The 10,152-nt window shown below is 53.5% G+C and overlaps 1 protein-coding gene across 1 annotated transcript in view; it reads left to right on the top strand.

The window, feature by feature from the left end:
• Positions 1-4,239: 4,239 nt before the first annotated feature.
• The window catches only part of BEAN1 (brain expressed, associated with NEDD4, 1), a 49,679-nt gene continuing 43,766 nt past the window's right edge, over positions 4,240-10,152 (top strand). The window contains exon 1 of the mRNA XM_011932121.1: positions 4,240-4,346. Coding sequence (XP_011787511.1) covers positions 4,322-4,346 — 25 coding nt within the window. The 5' untranslated portion in view covers positions 4,240-4,321. The remainder of the gene's footprint in view (positions 4,347-10,152) is intronic.

Here is a 10,152-nt window from a genome sequence, read left to right as displayed (position 1 = left end):
CGTATTAGCCAGGATGGTCTCGATCTCCTGACCTTGTGATCCGCCCGTCTCGGCCTCCCAAAGTGCTGGGATTACAGGCTTGAGCCACCGCGCCCCGCCGCTGAGACTTTCAATAAACACTTGAACCGGTAGTGGCAGCCTCTGCCCCTCCTCTGCAGTCACTGTTGCCTTTGTTTAGGCCCCATCACCTCTGGCCACAGCCTCCCATGTTCCCCGCCTCCTGTTTCCCTCACCTGGCACCCCCTCCACCCTCCTAAAGAGAGGATAGCTGAGCAAGCCGATCTCCCGCTTCAAATCCTCCTACGAACCCTCTTGGGACAGGGGCTCACCACTTCATCAGGCCCCTTATTCTTCTGAGTCTCAGCGTTGTCATCTGTGAATTGGGGATTTGTTTTGAGGATCCAGTAAGCAGACAGCATGTGGCAGCAACTGAGCAGAGACTGTGTAAACAGGCGGCCATCCTGTAGCCTCTTTCACAAGGCCAGCCCGCCCCCACAGCCCATCTCTGTCTGCCACCCATGGTGCAAGGCTGGCCACTCCTGGGGCCTTTCAGCTCTGTGAGCCTCTGCCATGAGGATCCCCTAACACTGGCGTGTCAGCAGACCCAGGCTCTCTCCCCTTAGCCACACACTCCCCTGCCCAACTCTGAGTGTCATAGCAGAGCCCAGAGTGGAGATATTCCAGGAGCGGGGACATGAAGGGGAGTGGGAATGACGTGGACTTGCCACACACCATTCAGCCACTTCAAAGCCTGGAGTGCCACCCGCCCGCCCTCGAGTTCCCAGCCAGACAATCCAGTCGGAGATGAGTCACCGGCAGGAGCGAGCCTCCCATGCTGGGCTCAAAGAGAGGCAGGCAAGGGGAGAGGTGACCATGCTTGGCCCAGCAGCTGGGGTGGGCCTGCTCCCAACCCTGACCCTGACCCTGGCAAAGGAACCACAGTCCCAGCCCATCTGTGCCCCTCATGGCTGTCTCCTCACAGCAACTCCAGTCACACACATGCAGGACACCAGGATGGGCACTTGCTCACCTGGACCCCCCACACCCAGCTCCTTTGTCTTGATGACCCGACAAAGCTCTACCCTAGCAGAGGATCTGATGCCACCAGGGAGTGGTTTTCTTCTGGGTCCTCAGGCAGAAATCCTGGAGTGGGGGAAGGGAGAAGGAAACAGGCAGCCAGGTTGAAAATCCAGCTCCTATTTTAGGACCCCAAAAGCCCCTCCATGTGTTTTCCAAGGGTTTTGTGGGATACCATGTAAGTGCTTGGGAAATGAATCAATGGATGCAAGCCCGGGGTGCTAGAAGGTTGCAGCGGGAGCCTGTGTTTAAAGTGCTGAGGGCATTGCAGGAGGCGGGGAGTGGCAGCCCAGGTTACTGTCAGCATCGTGGTCACCAAGGGTGACAAGATGCCTGGGAAGCATTTCGGTTCTTTGCATAGAGATCCTCCTGTTCAGCAAGCCAAGCACCTTTGAAAGGCAGCCTCCACCCCTCAGTCATGCATTTGCATCAGGCTGAGGTTGGCTTGCTCTAGTGTTTCCATGCACTTTTGAACTTCCCCTCAGTTCCCCGCCCTGAGCTAGTTTGCAGAGGCCACACTTACCCTCCATGCCCTCAAGGAGCTACTGGTCTAGAATAATTTAGATCCAGAGTTGTCCTGGAAGGACATCCAGGTGTGACAGAAACACAGCCAGAGTGATCATTCTGTCTCTAGCAGTGAAGGAGGACCTCACTGAAGAGGTGTCTTGGTCTGGGTGTTGACAGCTACATAGGAGTTTGCCAAGTGGAAGGAATGGCATGCCAGGGAGAGGAACAGCCCAGAAGCATGATAAGCCCAATGTGTCTAGGAAGCAGCACCAGGACAGCCGGTCTCTAGGGGTGTGTCCCTGGCAGTAACTGAGAGGCACTGGGGGTGACAGAGTCTCTCCGCACACAGCTCTTCCTCCATCTCTTCTCTGTGACCTTGGATGGGTTATTTCCCTGAGCCTGTTCTCTCATCTGCACAATGGAAATGATGTCCCCCACCTCAAAGGTCTGTTGCAATACCATTGGTGACATTAGGCACATACAAGTGTTTGGTGAATGTGAGCCACAGCTGGAGGCCCCGGTGCCCAGAAGGCTTCCTCGTAGGGAAATACAGCCAAAGTGCACTGAGAAATAACTGAAATAACTGTTTTTTGTTTTTGTTTTTGTTTTTTTTGTTTTGTTTTGTTTGAGATGGAGTCTCACTCTGTCACCCAGGCTGGAGTGCAGTGGCCCCATCTCAGCTCACTGCAACCCCCACCTCCCGGGTTCAAGCGATTCTCCTACCTCAGCCTCCCAAGTAGCTGGGACTACAGGTGCCCGCCACCATGCCCAGCTAATTTTTTGTATTTTTAGTAGAGACGGGGTTTCACTGTGTTAGCCAGGATAGTCTCGATCTCCTGACCTCGTGATCCACCCGCCTCGGCCTCCCAAAGTGCTGGGATTACAAGCGTGAGCCACCGTACCCAACCAAAACAACTGGTTTTTCTATTTAACATGAATCAGAGAACTGTCTTTGGAGAGTCTCTGCTCAAAAGTCTAATCCTTCAGTGCTAATACCAACTCTGCCCCTTCTTGGCAGTGTTTTGCCTCTCTGAGCCTTGGTGTCCTCACATTCTTCTTAGCCCCTCCCAAGCAGGGATGGCAAGCCTCAATTTGTTTTAGGGATGAGGGATATGTACCCCCTCATGACCCCTGCAGGGGCAAACTCTTTTCCCATTGGCTTTGGGGTTGCCAGCTTTGCCCTGCAAAAGCCCACAGGGCTTGGCACTCATGGCCTCTGCTCACCAATCCCCACAGGTGCAGTTTGGCTTCTGCAAGGCAAGTGACCACGCTCCCGGGAAATAAGAACCTTATCTCTCCCCTGTTCCTATAGATCTTCAGCAACATGGGAGAATGGGTTCCTTTTTTTTTTTTTTTTTGAGATGGAGTCTTGCTCCATCGCCCAGGCTGGAGTGCAGTGGCGCGATCTCGGCTCACTGCAAGCTCCGCCTCCCGGGTTCACGCCATTCTACTGCCTCAGTCTCCCAAGTAGCTGGGTAGCTGGGACTTCAGATGCCCACCACCATGCCTGGTTAATTTTTTGTATTTTTTTTTTTTTTTAGTAGAGATGGGGTTTCATTGTGTTAGCCAGGATGGTCTCCATCTCCTGACCTCGTAATCTGCCCACCTCGGCCTCCCAAATTGCTGGGATTATAGGCATGAGCCACCATGCCTGGCCCCTTTTTTTTTAAGAGAGGGTCTCACTCTGTCACCCAAGCTGGAGTGCAGTGGTGTGAACATGGCCCACTGCAGCCTTGACCTCCTGGACTCAAGCATTCCTCCCACCACAGCCTCCCGAAATGCTGGGATTATAGGTGTGAGCCATTGCACCCAGCCATGAGTTACCTTTTTAAAATGTTTCCTCCATTGCAAATTGGAGTCAAAGTGACCTGGCATTCCCTCCCTGCTCTAGACATCCACATGTTCACTGAGTTCATACTGGGGAGCCGGGAGGGAGGGAACGAAGCATTTTCATTCTGTAGGCCTTTGTTTCTGAATTGGTAATTTAATATACAGGTGCCTTCTAAAGAATTGTGCTGCTGACAGTGTGGGCTCTGGAGTCAAACTGATCTGGACTCAAGTCTCAGCCTACCTAGAAGCTATGTGGCCTTGGGCAAGCCGCATAACCACTCTGAGTCTCAACTTCCTTGTTCGTAAAATGAGGATGAAAAGAGCATCCTATTTATGTTGGGGCAATAATAATAATATGGCTTGGGCTAGGTGTCAGTGAACACCCTTCCAAAGCCAGCTGTGAGAGCTTAAACTAGCCCCTCACCCTCTCCAGGTCTCAGTGTTCCCAGCCCTGATAGTTCCAAGTGGCTCATGATGCCGTGGTCTGTTGAAGTTGTCCGGGGCAGTGGGGTCTCCCATTTTCATCATGAGACAGAAGAACTCTGGGATCCTAATTCACACTCAAGGGTCCACCCAAGAGAGATATCTCCTCCCCACCACTCCCCGCTACTGGGACCCCAACACATACTTGCCCTACCCCTGTGTTCCTCTCCCCATTCTACAGCCCAGAGGTCCCCCAGGCCCTTGCCCAGACTGGGCATGTGCTCTCAAAGTCACCATCCTCTTCTGCAGAGGTTGACAGCTCAGGAGATGTGAGCGCCCAGCCTGCAGGGGCTATGGGTGTGGCAGGGGCACCCCAACACCTGCCTGTTTGTGTCTCTGCAGGTGAGTGGAGGGGCCTTCCCTGCGAGAAGTCAGAGCCGTGCCCGTGGGCAGGCTGGCTCCGCTGTTCTGCTCCAAGGATTACATGTCCTTCAAACGTCCCTGCCCCTGTAAGTTTCCTCCCTGCATCCTTCCACCGCTTGGGGCCAGGCCAGGGCCAAGCCTGGAGTCGAGCTGCCGAGACCAGCTTGAGACGCTTGGCCAAAGAACTGCGGGGGTCCAACCACAGGCTAATGTGGCATGCTGGGTGGGGAGAGGGCAACACGGAAGACCCCTGATGTCTGCGAGATGCTCCCTGAAAACTGAGAATCACTCTTTGGCCCATTCTCCTGTATCAGCCCTTCCCAAAGTGTGGATCGGAGTTCCTCTAGGGATGTTAATGGGATGACACACACCCACACACAAATAAAAGACTCCATGGCCAAGTAAGTGGGAAAAATGCCGGGGGAGTCACGTTAAGAACATTTTGCTTCCTGCAGGACTTTCCTGAGCTTTTAATATGGTGATATGTGGCCGGTGTGGTGGCTCATGCCTGTAATCCCAGCCCTTTGGGAAGCCGAGGCAGATGGATCACCTGAGGTCAGGAGTTCGAGACCAGCCTCATCAACATGGTGAAACCCCGTCTCTACTAAAAATACAAACATTAGCTGGGCATGGTGGTGGGTGCCTGTAATCCCAGCTACTCAGAAAGCTGAGGCAGGAGAATGACGTGAAGCGTGAACCCGGGAGGCGGAGCTTGCAGTGAGCCGAGATCACACCATTGCACTCCAGCCTGGGCGACAGAGCAAAACTCTATCTCAAAAAATATATATATTAATAATATGGTGATGTGTGTTGTGAGGCTCCCATAGGTAAGAGAAAACCTGCTGCTCCTGTCAAACATTCACCACAAGGAATGTTTCATGGGATTGGTGTTCCCCAGAACATACTTCTTGGGGTTTACTCTCCTAAGGAAACCCATCCCAAGCATCCCCCCATGAAGTTCCTCATTCGCAGAAGCTGGTAGACGATGTTGCCCCTCGACAGTCTTCTTGTGGCTCCCTGAGGCCCCTGAGTCCAAGTGATGGGCTCAGTCAGGGGTACCCCTGATGTCCAAGACTGCAGCCCCCTTGACTTCTCCCCTAGTCTCCACCTGCTCGACTCATGCCACCACCCTTACCCCAGGGTCCCTTTCATTTCTCCCATAGCAGCCACCTGCTTTCTTCCATGATGTTCCCTGAGCCCTCCCAAACCACCACCACTTGCTATAATTTGGGGAGATATGCATGATCACCCCGTCCCTTCTCCTTGATAAGTCAGGACTGTGAGTCTGTGAAATCAGGGACCCCAGCCTCAGAGGGGGACCCTCTCCCCTCTCCCGTGCTCCCTCTGGGTAATGCCTCCCCCGCTTGCCAATGTCTGTTCCAATCTGTGCCATTGATGACATGGATCATGGGGTGGGGGGCCTGTCTTCCAAAGAGTCGAAGCCCTGATTGTTAAACCATTTGCATATCAAAGGACAGCTGCAGTGGGAGGTAGGGGACGCTGACATGTCCCGCCTGGGTGAGATCATCACCAGGCGTGCCAGGGGGATGAGCTGGCTGCGGGGTTCATTGTTCAAAGAGTGGTGTCCAGAGGGTGGAGGAGCTCGGCCTGGCTGCTGTGGGTACCCAAGGAGGGTACAGGTTATTTCCAGTAAGAGCTGATAAGATTATTTCTGATGGATAGTACAGGCTCAATACATTGTTGTTACTGTTGTCACTGTTGCTGTGGCATGATCAGGAAAGGAAAGCCCACGTCCCAGGCCAGGAGAGGAGGCTGCTATTCACGTCCCCCCAGAGCCCAGGGACACCTGCCCTGCAGAGCGCTGGGATGACCATTCCTGCTCTTATCTTCTGACCAGGCAGGAGCAGCCTGGCATGGAGAAGCCTGGGAAAAGTCAAGGCTGGGGATGCTGGGTGCGGAGGGCTTTCCAGAACCTTTTGAGGTGAACCCCAGGCCATTGGAAGCTGGGTCCATCTCACTAACAGAGGCCATTCTGGCAGGGCAGCCCTCTGCCTATCCACCTCCTGAGGACTTCAGAGTGTGGTCACCGACATTCTAGGCCATTTAGAAGCGGCTCCTGTACATCTCTGAATTTCCCCCTTCCCCAAAGACCCAATACCTAGCATGCAGTAAGCACTCAATAAATGTTTGTTGTGTGAGCAAATACATAATTAAACACCCTGGAGGAGGAGCTAGAGGCCATTGGTGAGGGAGAAGCTGAAGACCCTGACTCTGCCACCAGATCCTTCCTTGACTTTGACCCAGACACATCTCTGAGACAAGGGGTCCACCAAGCCCAGTGGATTCCAGGAGCTCAGGGCTGCTGCGAGGCTCCATGGGGGCTCTGTCATCGTCTCTGCCAAATTCTTCTCACATTGTCCAGTCTGAACTTGTCCAAGAAGCACCTGCTGTCCCTTTCCAGCACCCACAGTTGGCTTCAGTCTGGCTCCAGTCTGGCTTGTACACCCGCACCCCAACATCCCATCGACTTCCATGTAGTTAAAGCCATTCCATGGTTTCCGTTTCTCAGCTGCATCTGACCCTGTTGGGTACTTATTTATTTATTTTTTTTTGAGACGGAGTTTCACTCTGCCACCCAGGCTGGAGTGCAGTGTCATGATCTCGGCTCACTGCAGGCTCCGCCTCCAAGGTTCAAGTGATTCTCCTGACTCAGCCTCCCAAGTAGCTGGGACTACAGGTACCCACCACCACACCTGGCTAATTTTTGTGTTTTTAATAGAGATAGGGTTTCACCATTTGACCAGGTTCGTCTTGAACTCCTGACCTCAGGTGATCCGCCTGCCTTGGCAGGGGATTACAGGCATGAGCCACAGAGCCCAGCCCCTGTTGGGTGCTTCTGTTTGTGATGTGATGACTTCTCCTGCTTTGGGTTCCCTGACTCAGAGTCCTCCCCATGTCCTCCAGCCAGCCACTCAGACCATCTGACCTTCCACTGGTGGTCTCCTTTGGCAGTGGTGGAGGAGTGGGGATTCTCCCTGCACCTGCCCTGGGATGCTGGGCCCCCAGGGCCCCAGTGCAGCCCCCGCCCTTCTCGCTGTGCATGCCCCTGACCTTCTCATCCTCACTCTGCTTTCAGCTGCAGCCCCTAGGCCAGTAGCTTCCGACAGTCTCTCCCACCCTAGTTTCTTCCTGGGCTTTCAATTCCCTCCTCCTGCTGTCTGTCTGCCTTGGGCAGCCCCCACCCCTAACCCGAGATTCAACCTGACCCAAACTGGACTCTTTTGTCTTCCCCCGTAGGCCAGCTTTGCTTGATTTTGCTTTATTGGTTTGGGGCGCTCAAGTCAGAAATCTGGAAATGAACCTCAGTTCCCTTCCTATCATACATCCATCACTGCCAGCTGCCCAGGGACACCCTTGGGGTTCTGAATTGGCTCAACAGATCATCATTCTGACCTGGCCCCCATCTCAGCCCCCTCTTCAGATCCAATCTAGAAATTGCTCATTCATTAAGTCTCTTCTGCTTGTTCACTCGTTCGTGCCGCCAGTGGACGGTGAATGTCCAGGAAGCAGGGGCCATGCCTGCTGGATTCCCGGTTCACCCGCAGCACCGTGCTCAGTGCCTGGCACATAGGAGGTGCTCAGTGTTTACTGAGCAACCGAACAAGCAAATGAGTCGAGATGAAGCAGATGCTCTGTGAGCAGCCTCCATGGCTCGCAGACCAGAGGCTCACACAGGTTATCGGAGGGATGCTGAACCCTGAGCACTCCAGACCCCCTAAACCAGACATAGGAACACTCAGGAAGGAAACCCCGAAATCCCAGGAGGGCACTCATGTGGACACATACACCTGTTTTTAACTCTTCATTCCAGATCTGGAGCTGTTGTGCATTTAGAAACACATAGAATTGCTTTAACTTCCTTAGCCCCAAAAATGAGCTTGCCAGGTACATGTGAAGATACAGAAGCCCCCACAAAGTGGAAAAGTTAGAGTAGGAGCCCCAGCCTGTTCCCATTTGGGCTTCTCCACCCCTCCTCCCTGCCAGCTCAGAAGAGTAGCCAGAAAAGTCTGCAGAAGGTAAAACAAGCCCAGATGTTTCCCAAGCAAGACCCTGCCCCCAGGAGTCAGTGCACGTGAGGTCTGGAGAGAGTGAACAGCTATGCCCTCGGAGTGCAGGGTGGCAAGGCGAGTGGCGCCAGCCCACCTGTAACCCGGGCCTGCCAGCTTCCATGGCTGCAGGCCCTGGGGGAGCAGGCTTGTCCATCAGCCCCTCAGGAGTCGGGCAGGTATTAATCGGCCAGGCTGGGGTGACCCCTCCTAGGTACTGCTCATACCCCAACCTCCCCACCCCTCAACACCATCTTACTTTCAGGCATTTCAGCTCATCCCTGCCCCTCACAGAGATAGTGCCAGCAGCTCTTATTAACCCCCTCCTTTCAATTTGGCAGATGAGAAGACCAAGGCAGAGGGAGGAGGCAAAAACAAGAAAGGGGGAGGCAGGCAAACCCTGATCCAGGACAGCCCAGAGGGGTTTTGGCCAAGTGGCTGCAAGAGGGAGGTCAGTTTCTCTGCCTGCAAATGCCAGGCCTGTGAGCCATTTCCCAGCCTTCAGAGGACCTGCCTCAAGCACTGAGTGAGTAGGAGAACAAGCCTGGCTCTTCAGGAAGACTGGAGGTGGAGGAGCCTTCTCCATCAGGCCCCAGCTGGGAAAGGTGGCCCAGGACTCCCCCAGGATGCAGGCTCCAAGAACAGATGCTTCACAACCTCTTTCTGCCACCAGTTGATGGCAGTTCCGTGGAGCTCCCTGAGAGATGGGGCAGCCCGCCTCCCTCTGGCCTTTGGGAACAGATCTGAGGAAGGAGGGGTTTGGGAGCCCCAGAAGAGACTGAGTCTGTAGCAAAGCAGGAAGAAGAAGGGTGGAAGGTAGCATCTGATCAGCCACAGAGAAGTCAAGTGGGGCTTGTCTCTGCTGGGCTCATGGTGGCTGCCTGCAGGCTGGCAGGAATTGTAGCCAGGCAGGGCCTCTGGGTGGGCTTGGGTCTCCCTTAGAGATGGTGTGATATACACTGTGTAGGTTCCAGTGCAAAACCTGGCCCTGCTTCTTATCAGCTGGAGCAAGCAGCCTAATTTCTAAAAACCTCAATTTGCTCATCTATAAAATGGAAATAACAATAGCACCCTTTTGGTTTCGTGCTCAAAATTGACATGCTACATGGAGAGTCTAGCTTGGTGCCTGGCACTGAGAAGATGCTCAAGAAATTTGAAAGTCTCGTCCTTTTGGCCACTTTCTCCCTACAGAAGTCTGTATTGAGGGAGAGGGGGAAATAGAGAGAGATAGGGACTCTAGAGATGAATTTGGAGTTCAGACCAGATGTTGCTGTTTTTTGCTCTGCTTATTGTGACAGTTATCTCTGCAGAGACCTAGCTACCAGTAGAAGAAAGGACTTGAGGGCAAGGAGGGCAAACGATGGCACACACTGCAAAATTCACCACATCTGTGCCCAGAGCAGACATCACTAATCAATTGTAGCAGTTTTTCCCACTGAGCCTGGAACACATGCAGACACTGCCCAATGATCTCTAGCCTGTGAAATGAAACCATTGTCCATCCTTTGCTGAAGTGTGACTTTGGAGTGGGCAAGGGGATAGAGGGAATGACTTCAGCCAGTGCTCTGTCTCTGAGGGTTGCTGTGAGGATCAAATAAGGTATCACGGGTGAAGGAATTACGAGGCCTTATGATCATTTCTTTGTGTGGCCTCCTTGCTTCCTTGAAGAAGTCCTGCAAGGGAGGGGTCAGTGTGCCCATTCCACACATGAGGAAGCTGAGACTCAAGGAGATGAAGAAATTAGTCTAGATGGCACAGCTAGAAAATGGTGGGGTCAGGGCTACACCCCAAGTGACTTTGTCCAGGGCTCAATTTTAGCCAAAAC

Source organism: Colobus angolensis, unplaced genomic scaffold, assembly GCF_000951035.1.
Source record: "Colobus angolensis palliatus isolate OR3802 unplaced genomic scaffold, Cang.pa_1.0 Scaffold93, whole genome shotgun sequence".
NCBI classification, from domain to species: domain Eukaryota; kingdom Metazoa; phylum Chordata; class Mammalia; order Primates; family Cercopithecidae; genus Colobus; species Colobus angolensis.
Note: the sequence above shows the minus strand (reverse complement) of the source record. Positions and strands in the feature narration are given on the sequence as shown.